The sequence below is a fragment of the Phodopus roborovskii genome, unplaced genomic scaffold (assembly GCF_943737965.1).
Source record: "Phodopus roborovskii unplaced genomic scaffold, PHOROB, whole genome shotgun sequence".
NCBI classification, from domain to species: domain Eukaryota; kingdom Metazoa; phylum Chordata; class Mammalia; order Rodentia; family Cricetidae; genus Phodopus; species Phodopus roborovskii.
Genome location: NW_026126744.1, coordinates 1521069 through 1538617, shown reverse-complemented (window position 1 = coordinate 1538617; position 17549 = coordinate 1521069). Strand labels below are relative to the sequence as shown.

Genomic DNA, 17549 nt, shown 5'->3' with positions numbered 1-17549 from the left:
ATAACATTTCAATTCAAAGGACTTTAAAAAGTAATTTCCCTTGGGAAATTTGAACATGAGATTGGTTCTGAGATGCAGCCACACAAATGCCTTTGAGCAAAAGGAGAGGCTGTTCCTTGCGTTAAGCCTTCAATTACAGTATACTTTCATATTCATTAAACTCAGGAACTTACAGCAGTCCTTGTACCTGGCTCATTCTGAGGAACCAACTGTTGGCTACTGGGAATTACAGACTCTCCAGACCTTGCTGACATTTCTAATTTGAGTCCTGTCATTTGCTCATGCAATGCAAATGCTGGATGGGAATTTTAAAGGTGTATGGGCCACAAGAGGTTAGCAGTGCACTGATGAGATATCATCAAACGATGATGCAATATCCAGAAAAAAGGCAGGCTGAACAAATGAACCAAATTTTGAACTTTTCTCTTTTTGTTTCCAAAGTAATACTACCATGTAATGTTTAAAAAGCATAAGCATTCATCTCCTTGATTTTCAAGCTAATAATATTATTCTTTGTGACTTTAAAACTTTTTACAGATGCTTACAAATAGTTTATTCTAAATTGGGAACAAAAGTATTGATATAGTCAACATTCTTGTACATTTAAAAAAATAGTGTATGGTATGTAAAAAATTAATATCAAAAATGTATGTTTTTCTCTGTAAGTGTTTACACCTGTTCTTGGGTATAATATATGAAGACTTTAGCTATGAATGCTATTTCACTAAAAGTAACAAGTACATAAGAATCATTAAATGGGGGACTGGGGAGAGGGCATCACCTATAAGGTTCAAGCACGGGGATCTCAATTTGGATCTCCATTACACATGAAAGGGCGGGTAGGCAGGAAATAAGTCTGAAACTCCGGCAGTGGGTGTCAGGGTAGGCAGTAATGAATCTCTGAAGCCAACTGAATAGCCACCCTAATTGAATCAGTGAGCTCCAGGTTAGTGAGAGAGCTTCTCAAAAAATAAAGACAGTGACTGCAGGAGGCAACCACCATCAGCCTCTGGCCTCTATACACAGAAGGGTACACAACAACACTACCCAAGAGGAAGAAAACAGGAGGGGCTGGGAGAATGATTCATTCATCATGGTGCTTCCCTGACTCTTTTAGAGTTAGGACCAAGGTTTGTTCCTACAGTTCACATAAAGATACTGAGTTTTATGATGGGTGAATGTAATTTAAGTGCTGAGCAGGTAGACACAGAAGATTCCTGGGAGACACACACACACACACACACACACACACACACACACACACACACATACACACAAACACACAAATACACACTTGCATGAATAAAGACTTGTTCAAGAAAAGAGATTTTCCAGAGGACCTTTGTTTGGTCCATAGCACTCAGGTTGCATCTATCACTCCAGCTTAAAAAAAAAAAAAAACTTCTGTGGCCAAAGAAGTGGACATATACATGCACATACACAGGAAAAATCACATACATAATTAAAAATAACAAAGTAAATACATAGCATGAGAACATGAAGCTTATCCTGTAAAGTGTCTTACTTCTTGTAGACAATGTTGGTTCTAAAATCATCAAATGTTAATCTATGAACTTATAAAAAATGCTTTGTTTTGACAACAAATGTCAGATATGTCTCCTACTGAGAAACAAACAGATATTCAGGCAGAGCTGCACTAGCTTTATTTAGGTATATGAGTGCATTTGTTTCATATCAAGAATTCATGAGAATACACATGCTAAAGAAAATAAGCCACACAATATGGCTGTTTGGTGAAAAAACTCCTTGACTGAGGTTATCATAAGACCCAAAGATAACTAATGGAACATAGAACAAAACAGTTTGAGTCATAATTTTACATATTTTCCTGTTATTTTTTCTTCATTGTAAATGCAAAGATAGACACAAATCACATCAACTAATGACAGGAAAACAGAAAATATATAAACTTAAAAGGTTTTTAAAAATTGAGGAACATTACCAAATATAATAGCATTCAATGAATCAGGTTATATGAAGCATTACTTTATTTTATTTTTTAATTATGTCCAGGAATGTTTGATTGCATGTTTACCATGTGCATCTCTAGTGTCCACAGAGGTAAGAAGAGGACATCATTGGGTGCTGGGAATCAAACCTGGGTCCTCTGTAAGAGCAGCAGGTGCTCTTAACTATTGAGCCATCTTTTCAGTTAAAAGGATCTTGTAAATGTAATCACAATAATTAATGTTGTGATTCACAAATAACAAAATGTTCCATGTAAAAGGCTTCGGATCTCACAGTGTGAATCAAGAAAGATGTTATTTTCAGTGTCATGTATTAACAAGCTTTATACACACACACAGCTTTCTCACTAAAAGTAAGGACAATCAAACTCTAAAAGAACCTATACTCTGAAATTAGCAAGTGTTTTTTAAACTAATGAAAAGAGTAAAGACTGAGGATGTGAGTGGGTAGCACTACACTTGCCCAGTGAATACGATGAGACCATGGGTGCCACCCCCAGCAGCACAGGAAACAAAAATGGACAGGATTAATGAAGGAATAATACACGTTAACAAGAGGTGAAATTCATGTGATACAAAGATGCATGCATGCATTTCACATTACTTTAATAAATAGCCTCAGAAAACATCTACCAATAAAATATGCTTTACAAAAATTCTTAACACTTGCATTCATCTAAATAAATGAAGCTAATAATAGTGAATTCTACTATAAGCCTACCTTGAGTTTGCTATTATTCAGAGAACTGAAATTATATTGATACTTCATCCTCACATGGTCTTTTAGGTCTGTAATCTTAACTTCATTTTGCATCTAGGAAAATGTTTGCTGACAAAGGTGACTTGGTTGAGAAAACAATACTGCTTAAGTTTACATCCAAGCTCATGCAATCTGGCTCCTGGAATCAAACAATTTCAGGTATGCTCTGGATACTTGATAAATTCTATAGTTTGTCCATTTACTGAGAATATAAGAAATATTTTTTTAATGCACAGTGAGTTTTTTTTTTTCTTGTTTTTTATTTATGTCCGGAATTGGGTCTTGACATACAGAAAGGGATTCAGGGAAAAGGCTAGGAAATGAATGGAAGCCCATGGGAACGACAGAGTCAAGACCAAATGCCTGGATTACAAATCCAGAAAAGCCCCTACACAGGACCCTGAGTTCACCTTTATTAATGTAAGAAAATCCCCAGAACACAACAAAAGCTTCTCCCTGTTTCTTCCTAATTGCACACCCTCCTCCCTTTCTTAAAGTGAATTCATCTTAACTGAGAGTCCCAGGTCAATTTCCGTTCCAAAGAAGAAAATTCATTTGTATCTTGATCCAACATTATACTGGAAAATTAAGAGGTTTTTAGTCTGTTCAGTGGTAAAGAAAAGAAAGCCACACTGACAGACATTGCAAGAAATGGTAAAGGCAGTAGTCTAAAACTGCAGTCTGAAACACACAGCTTTCTCTCCCTTTACCAGCTGGTGTGCTTACACATGCACAATGTGTATCTGTGCTATTCTGATTTCTAAAGAACAAATGTGTGTGTATATATATATATATATATATATATATATATATATATAGAGAGAGAGAGAGAGAGAGAGAGAGAGAGAGATATCTTTTGAAAGATATCTATACTAACTAGGATATCAGAATGATTTACACAAGAGTAGATCAGAACAACCCCTACTTTCCAATAGGGAGTTCTAGAAGCTATGTGGTAGAAACTATACATAAAAATCACATTTGTCACATTGCATAATGGAGTCTACCTATACTATTTTGTTGTTGTTATTGTGTGTGTGTGCATGCGTGTGTGTGTGACTGTTTAGTTGTGCAATATTTGCTTCTAGAGACTGAACCCAGGAAGGCGTTATATAGTAGTTAAGCAATCTACTACAGAGCTCTGGCTCAAGCCTTCCCATGGATTCTTACATACTTTGTAACAGAGACAGTTTTCTTTCTCTAGATAAGACATGTAAGGCATGCTCAGCATCCCAATAATTCTTCATAGTTTTTTACTTACAGCCCTCATAGATGTCCGTGGGAATATGGACCGCTGCATGTTGATAGGATATCTGGCGTCCAAAATTAGCATCTTCAATAAAAACAGGTTTAATTCGTTGGCTGCCTGGTTCACTCTCATTTCTTTCAGGCTACGAAGGAAAAGAAAGATAAAACAACTTTATAAATCATTTTAACAGATATTTTCACATTCACCTTCTTGCTTGCTCAGTATATCTGCTTCAAAAGATAGAGCTACATTCTAAATGTAGTGCCACGATGCCATTGCTTATGCAGATTTCCATCCACGCATTAGCACTCACATTAAATGCTCATATAATCCAATTAAAACTAACTTCTTTCCCAATTCCTTCAAGTTGGAAGCATTCCAGAAACATCTGGCACTTTCTCTTAAAATACATGTGAGGATGTAGATTTAAAGCACAAAATGAATATCCCAAGACAACTGTATTTAAATTATCCACTTGAAATGAATTTTAGGATTTATGTTACAAGCTTATATTGGGCAGCTTACAATAGTTTAACTTTTCTATGTGAGTTGTTTTTGTTTAAAAATAAGTTGTATAAAAGAAGATGAGAACCATTGCAATTCTAAACACAATTAAATCAAACTTCAGTTTTCTAAAATAGGCATCAAGGCCCCGTTAATAATGATGGAAACCAATGATCTGAGAATTAAAGTCAAAGGTTAATTTCCTCTGTCATTTGTCCTCTCTAATAGTGCCTGCCATACTGTGTCATCTTATTACCCCCTGGATAGCAGCCTGTCCACAATGCCTCTGTAACTGTTTTGCTTTACATATTTAACATGTTTTACAATTGAAATATAGCTTTCTAAGTTGTTCACTAGCTATTTTCAATACTAAATTCAGGCTTGTATTTTCAATTCCTTTACTGTGGAAACTGTTTATATAATCCAAACTCTTTAAAGCAAAACAGGAATAAAGATAATATTTAGATACAGTGCAAAGAAAATTCACATGTATCAATATATGACAGTGATAGACCTGATGAACAAATGCATGCATCAGCATGCATAACCAGTAAATGCCATAAAGCCATGGCAGAATCATTTAACAAACTCCCAATAGGTCTGCAAGAGAAGAAAGTTTATTTATTGTTTATCATAAATGTAACTTACCAAGTGACATATTTGTATCTTCAAAGAATGAGATAAACATGCATTGTTATTTGGAACATTTTTAAAAAGACCATTTATACAGAAATATTAGTAGCATAGATCTTCCCAGTGATGCTGAACTCCACAGTCATCCACTATGTAGTGAAGTCAGTTTAGTGAGCCACAGTCATATGACCTTTGCATAATGAACCATTAATTTCTAGAGTGATATCACCTTACTTTCTAGTAAGGAAAGTGGAATAGAATAGATAGTTATGGATGGATGATTCTGGGCTGGGGTGGGAATTTAAATGGAGGATCAAGAGGGGGTGGCAAAGGAAGGGGGAAGGGAATGGATATGGAGAAAGACAGTTAACAATAAGAACCATTAAGGGGACAATATAGAAAGCTAATTTACACACACACACACACACACACACACACACACACACACACACACACGAAAAGCAATCTAATTGAAATTACCAAATAATGTTTATGTCTTGTCACCAAATGCAGCTTCCAGTACCATAATAGTATTAGTTGTAATCGAGCTAATGAAAAAGGACCCACAGAAATCACAAACTACCCAGGCTGCAGCTTGCTCTCCAAACACTGACAGCAGGGCCCTGTGGTCAAGCTGGAGACAATTGAAACAAGAGATGTCAAGATGGTGCCTATATAGAACCTTCACTCCTATGTTCCAGGGTCTTTGGTACAGGAAGACACCTACCTGCATGCTACCAAAGAAGAAATGTAAACACCAAGCCAGTGACAAGATGTTTATCTAAAACAGAGTACGGCCTTCATGATATGTAGGAAAATGATAGCACAAAGCTTGTGGGAGTAACCAAGCAATGACAGATTTGATGCAAGACCCACTCCATAAATTGGAACTCATCTGTTACTGTTTGGATGACCAAGAACCTGAGACTAATCTATTCCTTATACTGAATCGCATTGCCCAGTCTTCATACAAGGGGAGGTGATGGGAGATGCCATTATGTATATGTTTCTCATACTGGTTAATGAATAAAGCACTGTTGGCCAATAGAAAAGGAAGATAGGAGGGACTAGGAGACAAGGAGGAAAGAGGAAATAGGAAGGAGAAGTCAAGATGGAGAGACTGGAGAGAGCAGAATGCCAGCTGGCTCCTCAGTAAGAGAAGACCACGTGAAAATACATATATCAGCAGAAATGGGTTAATATTTAAGACAGAGCTAGCAGATAAGAAACTAGACCAGGCCAAATAGCATTGTATCAAATACAGAGTCTCTGTGTGTTAATTGGGGCTGATGCCGTGGCAGGACAAGACTAGGCAAAATGTTACTCCTTACACATGGTGCCCAGGTGGCTAATAAGAACTTCCGCTTAAAATTTAACAAAAGCTTAAAAAAGGGTTTTAGAAACAAAAGAACAAAGACAAACAAGGTTTCTTAGTAACAACATTTTTCTCTTTAGATTCCAATTTGTGAGAGACAAGCAGATATTTGCAAGGCTCCTTTAAGGGAAGATTCCTGACTCACCATAAGTGGCAAAAAACCACAAGGCTTTAAAAAAGCACTGCTAACAATTTATTGGTGTGTATGAGAGCTGGAAATGGCAGTGACCACATCTCCAAGCTCGCAGCATGCTTGCTGGATGGCAGCGCAGACCAAAGCAGTGACCACAGCTCTCAGTGCTGGCAGTAAAAGTACACCCCCCCCCCCCCGCTATCTTTGGTAAACTGTGACAGAAACAACTATGACTTTCATTTTAGCAGTGTTGTTATTTACCAGATAAAAGACTCGTGGAAAAAAAAAAAAGATAAAGATTTACAGTAAAGACAGATTCACATTAAGAAAAAGCACTAAAGGTTTACAGTGTGGTATAAAATATATATAGGATTGGGAGAAAAAAATAAAATGTTTTTAAAAAGACAAAGAGGAACTGGGTATAGTGGCACATGCCTTCAATCCCAGCACTCAGGCGACAGAGGCAAGCAGATCTCTGTGATTTCCAAGTAAACCTGGAATGCAGAGTGAATTCCAGGACAGATAAGAGTTACACAAAGAAACCCTGTCTCAAAAAATAAAAAGTAAAAGAAACAGAGTAATAATAAAGCAAGTAAAGATGAAAAGCTCAGAGAGAATCCGTTGCTGTATGGTGTTATATTGTCTTTGTATCTTTTGACTGCTGAGGAAATAACAACAACTGTTAAAACAAATGGTGTTGGATCAATACAATTTATATATTTTAAAAATGCTTTGACTCCAAAATTTAAGTCTAAGGACAAGTTACTGGGGAAAAGGATTTCTATTTTTCTTTCCACAGAAAATGAAAAGCTGTGGATTCCTTCCAGATTAATGTGGTTTGAGCAAGCCAGACCCCCTGAAACAGAGTACCAGTTGATCCTACATTCAAAACAGCTGGACAAAGCAGCCTTGTAGACTACAGCCAGGATTTCTGCATCTTCTTAGGATTCCCCATAACAGTGCCCCCTATCAGTAGGAAGTTGTTTGAAAAGTAATGCCCAAATTCCCAAATATTGTTTATAAATGTTTTCATGTTAATGGGGTTAGTTATAAATGGTTAATGATCACAGCCAAATCTTTTTAAAGGTAAAAAGGGGATTATGGTATAGATATGAATACTTTGTATTGGAATGGATTTTCATTTATTGATACAATTTAAGGTCAATTTTGTAATGTGTGTATTTCTTCTTTTGTTTAGATACTGTGTTTGCATAGCTCATTTAAAAATGTAATATATAAGTTAGTTCATATTTTAGAGAGTTACTTATAATAGTCAAAACTTATAGCTAGGTGAGTTAGGTTTTCTTGATATATAGACATGTATTTGAGATGGATAAACATTCTTCAAACCTTTCAAAGACCTACAGAATATGGCATTTAAAATGGGTTAGGGTTTTTCTTGACAATGAGGCACAACTGCTCCTGGCAACACCACCTGCGTCAGAAAGGAAGAGATGGACATTAAAAAAAAAAAAAACACGTTATGGAGTTTGCCTCCAATATGGCAAGACTAGCCATGTGGACAAGATACTGCTCTTGTCTGGACTGTTTGACTTTATGCTATATAAACTGGACATGCAGAACCCACAGAAAAGTGCCTGCTGATTGAAGATAGACATTGCTACAGAGTTCCTGCTTCATGGAAGAATCTGCCAGACAGTCTGCAGGACACAGAGAAAAGTGACTGACAAACTGACAATACAGGTATACAGTTTAAAGTTTCCTGCTTTGCTGAAGAGTCTGCCAGACACACTATGGCCTATGGGCTGAAGATGGAAGATTACAGAAGAACTTCAGGTGACTGACAAAATAAGATGTGTCTGTCATTTCTAGAGTTTATATATTATCCTTCTGTGGTGTTTGATGGAGTTGCAGACAGATAGTTATGCTTATAGTTTTCCTTAGTTAGGATTAAAGATAAGTACTTAGACTTTAGACACACAAAGATAGGTTAGATGATGAAATATTTTCTTAAATCTTGATAAATGTTAATGGACTAAATATTGTTAACTGTGATTCTTATTTGATAACTGTGTGTGATATATTTTGCTATGTTAAGGTTAAAACCCTTCTTTTTATTTAGACAGAAAAGAGGAGATGATGGGAGATGCCATTATGTATATGTTTCTCATACTGGTTAATGAATAAAGCACTGTTGGCCAATAGAAAATGAAGATAGGAGGGACTAGGAGAAAAGGAGGAAAGAGGAAATAGGAAGGAGGAGTCAAGATGGAGGGACTGGAGAAAGCAGAATGCCGGACGGCTCCCCGGTAAGAGAAGACCACGTGAAAATACATAGCTCAGCAGAAATGGGTTAATATTTAAGACAGAGCTAGCCGATAAGAAACGAGTACCAGGCCAATAGTATTGTATCAAATACAGTCTCTGTGTGTTAATTGTGGCTGGTGGGGTGGCGGAACAAGACCAAGCGGCGGGCGGAAAATCATTACTCCTTACAGGGAGGAGCTTATTCTTACTTCAAGTTGATATGACATGCCTTTCCCTTTCTGAACTGGAACAGAGGAGGAGTGGACAGGGGGGCGGGAGAAGTAGGGGAGGGAATAGGAAGGTCAGAATGTAAAATAAATTAATAAATTTAATTAATAAAATAAATTAACCTAAGACGAAATAGGTCATGTATCTATGATAAAACCAAATAATATTGGTTTAAAAAATGTGGTGATAAGTCCCAATAACATTCTGCTATACTCATAGTCAGTGCCTTGCTTAGCCATCACCAGAGATTTCTCCAGCAGCAAGTGGAATCAAATATAGAGGCTCAAGTAATACATAATTCAAATGGTCAGGGACCTTAGAACACTCAGCCCTAAATGGGATGTCTCCATCAAATCCCTCCCCTCAGAACTCAGGAAACCCAATGGAAGAAGCAGAAGCAAGAGTGTAAGACGCAGGGGAAATGGAGGGCACGCATGCACAAAAACATACATACACACACACACACACACACACACACACACACACACACACACACACAAAACCAAAATGTCCTCTGAATTTACATGAGCAAAGCTCACATGAATTCAGACACTGAGCAGTAGACATGGGGTCTATACAGGTCTCAATCAGGCCAATATAAGATTCTTGAGTATGCAAATAAGAGAGTCAGTATTTTGTACCTTCTCTTGGGCTCTGTTCCTTCTGCATGTTGTGTCTAATTCCAAAGTTTTAGTTTTGTTTTATCTTATTAGAGTAATTATATTATTATTCCTTAGAAGCCTGTTTCTTTTATAAGAAGATGCATAAAGGGAGTGGATTGCTATTGGAGAGTAAGTTAGGTATAATAGAAGAAAGGGAAACTGTAATCTGGATATATCATGTAAAAAGAAGCTCTGTTTTTGCAGGGCCTTTGTGACGCATGCCTTTAGTCCCAGCACTTGGGAGGCAGATCTCTGTGAGTTTGAGGCCAGCCTGGTCTACAGAACTAGTTCCAGGATAGGCTACAAAGCTACACAGAGAAACCCTGTCTCAAAAAACCAAAAAAAAAAAAAAAAAGAGAGAGAGAGAGAGAGAGAGAGAGAGAGAGAGAGAGAGAGAGAAAGAAGGAAGGAAGAAAACAATACCATTACTAAGCTAAAAATTTTGTACTAAACAATATTATTTAACCTTATTTTTCCAGTTTAGGTTATATTAGAAACATTTTGGATTTGTGTGTGTTTGTATGTAGTGGTGAATCATAGTCCTGTGGATGTCAGTGCACATAAGTGCTTGTGGAGGCTAAGGGTAAGCTTGCCTGATTCTTCAGATAGAGCCTTTCATTTACTAATTTTCATTTACTATGCTAAGTTCACTGGCCAGTGAACCCAAGGAATCTCCCTTCCCAGCCTAGAATAGCATCCTTATATTACCATTTCTGGTCATTAAAAAAGAAGCAAAAACCAGAAACAACAACAACCAAATCCCTTTCCATTTTTTGAGGTTAGAGTATCACACACATGACTGTCAAGGCTGGCTTTTATCTGATTTCTGGGGATCAAACTCAGGTCCTCTTGCTTGCATGGCAAGCACTTTATAAATTAGCTCATTTCCACAAAATCCTAGAGCTATTTTGCTCCAGAGAAGTCCATAAAAGGAGCATTATTAAGAAACACTGTGAAAGGCATGGTGAAAAAGACAGATGAGAGGAAATCTCAATTTTGCTAGATTAAACTGGGCCAGTCCATGTTGTTTCAGTGCCTGACTGTGAAATAAATGATACAATTATACAATGATCCTTTTTCTCAGAGTGTATCAGACAGTCAAGCCGCCTTGTCCTCAAAGTAGGCGGCATCTCACAAAGGAGAGGGAGTGTTGTGAACACGTTTCCAGTGCAATCTAATAGGAGCTTCCATTCTACATTACATACCCAAACCAAATGACATAGTTATTCGAATTCTGTATTAAAAACTAAAATATGTAGTTTTTCTTCACAGTTTTATGAAATCACTTTAAATCAGTCTTTCCACCAAATCAAATAGACGTTTATGTACAGCAATTTCAGATATATAAAATGTAGAGGATAAGATGACAGATAAAGACTGGACATATGAGCTAAGGCTAGCAGTACTTAGACACATGAAACTATTTCACCCATTCACTCATTCCAGGAAAACCACACTGGAGGCCTGAAGAGAGCATGATACCTCACTGTCCATATAAATGCCACTCAATATCTAAATCTAAAAATACTGAATTTTCAAAAATAGTATGATGGTCACAGTATTTACATAAGATATAATTATATGAGTAAATATAAAATAATTATATGGGAAAAGCACACAATTACTGGGTTGTTTTAAGATACTAATTCTTTAAAAGCATATTAGGCAAAACAAAACAAAACAAAAAGATGTAAAAGCCCATTTGTTTGGGGAGGAGAACAATAGAAATGAGGCAGAATAGACATATAAATGGTCATATTCATGCCAATCGTCAATATTAAACTTGATCTTTGTCATTAAAAATTATTCGTTCTCTAGCTTTATCCAGTATTTAAATAACCACATATTATATTTGCTATCTAAAATGTTCTATTATAAACCATTGAACACACTCTGAGTTCCTGCAGGCAAGATCCTTGACCACCAAATCCGGGCCTCTGCTAAAGAAAGAGGCCTCAGCTGGAGAGTTCCAGTTTTCAGTGAGATCCGACTATCCTGCAAAACCTTCCCAAGTTCCAGCTCAGGCCTTGTCCTCTTCTGCCAGCTATTGGCCAGAGGTGACTCTGGGCCCAATCGGGGCTTCCTGTCCTCTACAACCACTCCCCCCCCCCCCCCGCCCGAACTCCCTGGGTTGGCCCCTGATCCTGCTGCTCCTGTCTCCTATCCCCATCGACAGCACCCTTGGAGCTCTGATACACGCCCACCCATCCCCACGGCCAGCCTACCCCCCCTACCCTGTGCCCTACCCTACCCATGGTCCTGCCACTGTGGTTGAGCACTGGGACAGAGGGTGGAGCTAACAGTCCACCTACTTCGGAGACTTCTCGGAGCAACTCTGAACAAAGGAGACCTGACTATCCACGCGGGACCACCCTTAATTATCACCTGCTTGATCTCTGACCCCACTTCCAGTCCCGGGGCCCTCCCAGAGATCTGCCTATCTCTGTGGGACCACTGTGAGTACCTGCAGCATCCTTGAACCCATCCCTGGGTCCCTGTCTGCAGAGAAACCTCCTAGATAGCTTGGACCACACAGAGCTACATATATTGAATCTCAGACCCACATAAGCCCATCAGGGAAGTACCATAGAGAGAGAGGGGATACACCACCAACACCTACTGGAAGAAGCTATGGGAAGAAGGCAATACAAGAAAACACCTAACAACAGAAAGAAAAGCATGACACCACCAGAATCTAGGGAAACTACACCAACTAGAATGGAACACAACAACAAAGCAGAGGAAGCAGAAGGGAACAACTTAAAAATTACCATCGTAAAAATGATAGAGGCCCTCAAAGAAGATGTGAGAAAAATCCCTTAAAGAAATCGAGGAAAAAACAAATAAAAAAGTGGAAAAAATGAACCAATTCCTTAAGGAATTTACAGAAAGCAAAGAAAAAACAATAAGGCAGGTGAAGGAAACAGTTCAAGACTTGAAAACTGAAATAGAGAAAATAAAGGCAACACTAACTGAAGGAATGCTGGAAATAGAAAAACTGGGCAAAAAATCGGCAACTACAGACACAAGCATAACCAACAGAATTCAAGAAATGGAAGAGAGAATCTCAGGAGCAGAAGACAAACTAGAACAAATAGATTCATCGACCAAAGAAAATCATAAATCCAACAAATCCTTAACACAAAACATCCAGGAAATGTGGAACACCATGAAAAGGCCAAACCTAAGAATAATAGGCATAGAGGAAGGTGAGGAAGCCCAGCTCAAAGGTGCCAAAAACATATTCAACAAAATCATCGAGGAAAACTTTCCCAATCTGAAGAAGGATGTGCCCATGAAAGTACAAGAAGCATACTGAACCCCAAATAGGCTGAACCAAAGAAAAAAGACTCCTCGACATATAATAATCAAAACACCTAGCATAGAGAATAAAGAAAGAATATTAAGAGCAGCAAAGGAAAAAGGACAGGTAACATATAAAGGCAGATCTATCAAAATTACACCTGACTTCTCTATGGAAACCCTCAAGGCTAGAAGGTCCTGGATAGATGTTCTAAAAGTATTAAGAGAACACACGGATGCCAGCCTAGGCTACTATATCCAGCAAAACACTGAGAGAAACAATTAATAAATGGTTCCTCTTCAAACTTAGAAGCTTCTGTAAGGCAAAGGACACAGTCGACAAGACCAATCAGCAGCCCACAGACTGGGAAAAGATTTTCACCAATCCTATATCCGACAAAGGGCTGATCTCCAAAATATACAAAGAACTCAAGAAACTAGTCAACAAAACACCAAATAACCCTATTAAAAAATGGGGTACAGAACTGAAGAAAGAATTCTCAATGGAGGAAATCAAAAAGGCTGAAAGACACTTAAGAAAATGCTCCACATCCTCAGCTATCAGGGAAATGCAAATCAAAACAACTTTGAGATACCATCTTACCCCTGCCAGAATGGCTAAAATTAGAAACACCAATGATGACTGATGTTGGAGATGATGTGGAGAAAGGGGAACACTCCTCCACTGCTGGTGGGAGTGCAAACTCATACAGCCATTTTGGAGATCCGTATGGCGGCTCATCAGGAAACTGGAAATTAGTTTACTACAGGACCCGGCAATCGCCCTCTTAGGCATATACCCAAAGGATTCACATCCATGCAACAAAGACATCTGTTCAACTATGTTCATAGCAGCACTATTTGTAATAGCAAGAACCTGGAAGCAACCTAGATGCCCCTCAATTGAAGAATGGTTAATGAAGATGTGGCACATCTACACAATGGAATACTACTCTGCAGAAAAAAATAATGGTATCTTGAAATTCGCAGGCAAGTGGATGGCACTTGAAGAAACCATCCTGAATGAGGTAACCCAGTCACAAAAAGAGGAACACAGTATGTACTCACTCATATATGGATTTTAGACCTAGGTCAAAGGATCACTAGTCTATAATTCACACCACCAGAGGAACTAGGATACAGGGTGTATTCTAAGAGATTCATATAAAGTCCCTCACAGAACTGGGAAGGGACAAGTCCCCCAGAGCTCAGCGGAAGTGGGGGGGGGGGAAGTGAATGGAGAGAGCATCTGATGCCTTTTCCTGGCCTGTGTGGTCAACTGCACACACACTCACATAATTTTAAAGATAAATAAAATTTAAAAGGGAAAAGTAAATCCACAGTTCAACTTTAAATTCGAGTGAGTAGATAGGTATCGTGGTACAAACAGTTTATCTCTGTACTCAGGAGGCAATGCCAGGTGGATCTCTGTGTTTTAGGCCAGCCTAGTCTACAGAGGGAATCCAAGACAGGCAGGGCTATACAGAGAAATTCTGTCTCAAACACAAAAACAATAACGAAAGGGCCATTGTGAAGCTGACATATACTCATTTACCATAATATCTATATTTAAAAGTAAAGACCATGAGGTGAACCAATTTGGAAAATTTGGGGAACTGCATGCAGCTGAAATTTTATACTAACACATAGAAAAATATTAAGTTTCTTTAAAAATCACTCTATGGGTTATTAAAGCAAAAATACATATTTTCTAAAAAGACAAAGATAAGTATGGACATAATACAAATAAATATGAACAGAAGCAGAAAGGTACACTGTGCAATTCCAGTCTCAATTTACTGTATTATATTTTAAATGTAAAACATGTTCCATATAAAACATACTGATTTGAGTGATGACAAGTATAACACTACATAAAAATGATCATAACAGAATTCTAGAATATTCTTGATGTGAAAATACTGCATTTTTTTTTTTTTTTTTTACGTTTGCAGGATGGATGAATGCTGATGACATACATAGTATAAGCAGACTCCCAAGACAGAAGATGATGGGGAAGAGGGGCAGGGCAAATGTAAATTCTACATGTTCACAATTTTCAAGCGGCTCACAATCTTACTAAATTACACACTTCTATGTGTTGAAACTTAGTGTAGCACTTATGTTGATGTAGGAAGAAGCATGTGGTTGCAGAGCCCCTAAGGGTTCAAGGGAGTACTCCATGAAAGTGAGGCTGCTGAACACCTGCAAACATTAGAAAGTGTATCTAAATGAAGACTTTTTCCTTCTAAGGAATGAAACTAATGACCCTTCTGATAGCCTGGGGCAGAGCTCAGTCAATTGCACTTTCATAGCTTATGCAAATCTATTGGAGGCTACAGTCTCAAACCCAGTCAATCAATCAAATATATATATATATATATATATATACACACATATATATACATATATATATATACACACACACACACATATATATACACCTTTTTATTGAATATACTAGAAATAAAACAACAAATGCTCATAAATAATCTTCAAATAATATGTAGTTCCTGGAAAATTGTGAAACTGGAATAAAAAAGGAAGATTATTAGACTCAATCTTTATCCCAGTAAATCCTCAAGTGGCTAATTTACATAGTTTGCATGCATAAATAGTAAGTAGCCATGGACACCAACTTGCTCTGTAGACCATGCTGGCCTTGAACTCATAGAGATCTGCCTGCCTCTCCCTCCTTAGTGCTGGGATAAAAAGAGTGTGCCACCATCACCCAGCAGCCAAAAGTGTCTTCAGAGCATTTAAAAATTGTATTTCATTTATTTATTATTCAGTGTGTGTATGTGCACGAGTGTGTGTGTGCTCTGTTTATTTTTGTGTGCATATGTATGTGTAAGTGATGATGTGTTTATATGTGTATGCATGTGTGTGTATATATGTGTGCATGTGTGCTATATGTGTACATATGTATGTGAAGTGTATTTGTGTGTGTATACTCATATATGTGTGTGTATATGTGAGTGTATATTGTGGTATGCATTTGTGTGTGTGTGTGTGTGTGTGTGTGTGTGTGTGTGTGTGTGTGATGTGTACATCATAGTGCATCTGTGGAAGTCACAACAACTTAGAGGAACCATTACTTCTTTCCACAGTGTTGGACCTACTAATCAATCCCAACCTACTAAGCTTGGCATTGAGCACTGAACCATCTCTTGGGCATAGTCTTCATAATTGTAACTTTACTCTTGTTATTTACAACAACATGGATATAACTGAAGATCATTATTTTAAGTGAAATATGGCAATTAAAACAGGATAATAAATGATTATATTTTTATGTGGATTCTAAAAGTACTGGTTTTGAATAAATCAAGAATGGGGTGGTGAACTTACAAAAGTAGGTGTCAGACTTTGCTGACCCTTACCCATGAGGAGGAATGCACTGGGTATGGGCTGGGTGGGAGGAAGTGAGAGAGGGTGGGAGGAGGGATGGGAGGGAGAACTGTTTGCAATGTAAAATGAAATTTAAAAGAATAAATAAATTATAAAAACAAGCAGGTGGCTCTGGATTAGTGGAGATGGATTAGTGCACCACTGCTACAGTCATATATTTAATGTTTTTAAACTAATGTGATTTTAATTTGCTTTTGTTATTTTTGCCTGTTTGGTTTTGTGAGAGTCTCTTGCTCTTTAAGGGTGCCTGGTATTAAGGTCATGTGCTAACTATTATCAACCTCACAAGCATTCACATAACTGACTTATAAAGTAGTGAGTGTTTTATTGTACTATTGAATAGATGCTAGATAAATTATGAGTTGATGATACCAAGAAATGAACTCTTCTACCGAGGAAATAAAATTTCCCTTCCTGAACATTCAAATACAGAATAATGTAACAAATATATTTGTGTATTAAGATTTTTAATAACATTTTGATTGTTTATAGAATAGATTGCAAGAATTGGTTCTGTTAAGAGGTTTAGTTGATTATTATATATAATAAATTAAATATATATAATTAAATATTATATATATACATATATATATATATAATTACAGAAATATTAGACCAAATTCCACTGTTTTTCTCAACTTAAAAGCTAATTATTTCTTGAAGCACTACTTGGCACTATATAATAAGAACTTTTTTCTCTTGGATTGGAATACCTCCTGTAAAATATTGAAGTTGGCTATGTAAGTGAAAGAGGGAAGAGTGGTAATCAGGAGATAGTTCTCCTATGAACTCAGTTGCTTTTTCCTGTTTATTAGTTAATGGCAACATTGCATCTACTTGTCTTGTATCATTTAAATGTAGTTGAATATTTAGTGTAGGGAGAAAAATTCACCCTTTTGTGAAATGGATATGAGATTTATTCTCACCAGATGACAGTGGCACAAACCTTCAATCCCAGCACTTGGGAGGCACAGGCAGGCAGATCTCTGTGTACAGAGTGAGTTGTAGGACAGTTGGCTATACAGAGAAAACCTG

General features: G+C 37.4%; 1 protein-coding gene across 7 annotated transcripts in view; it reads right to left on the bottom strand.

Annotated features, from left to right (window-relative positions):
* Cacna2d1 (calcium voltage-gated channel auxiliary subunit alpha2delta 1) overlaps nucleotides 1-17549 on the bottom strand; it is a 413204-nt gene that overhangs the window by 130770 nt on the left and 264885 nt on the right. For all 7 annotated transcript variants that reach the window (XM_051174924.1, XM_051174923.1, XM_051174922.1 and 4 more), the window contains exon 6: nucleotides 4010-4139. In XM_051174924.1, coding sequence (XP_051030881.1) covers nucleotides 4010-4139 — 130 coding nt within the window. The remainder of the gene's footprint in view (nucleotides 1-4009; nucleotides 4140-17549) is intronic.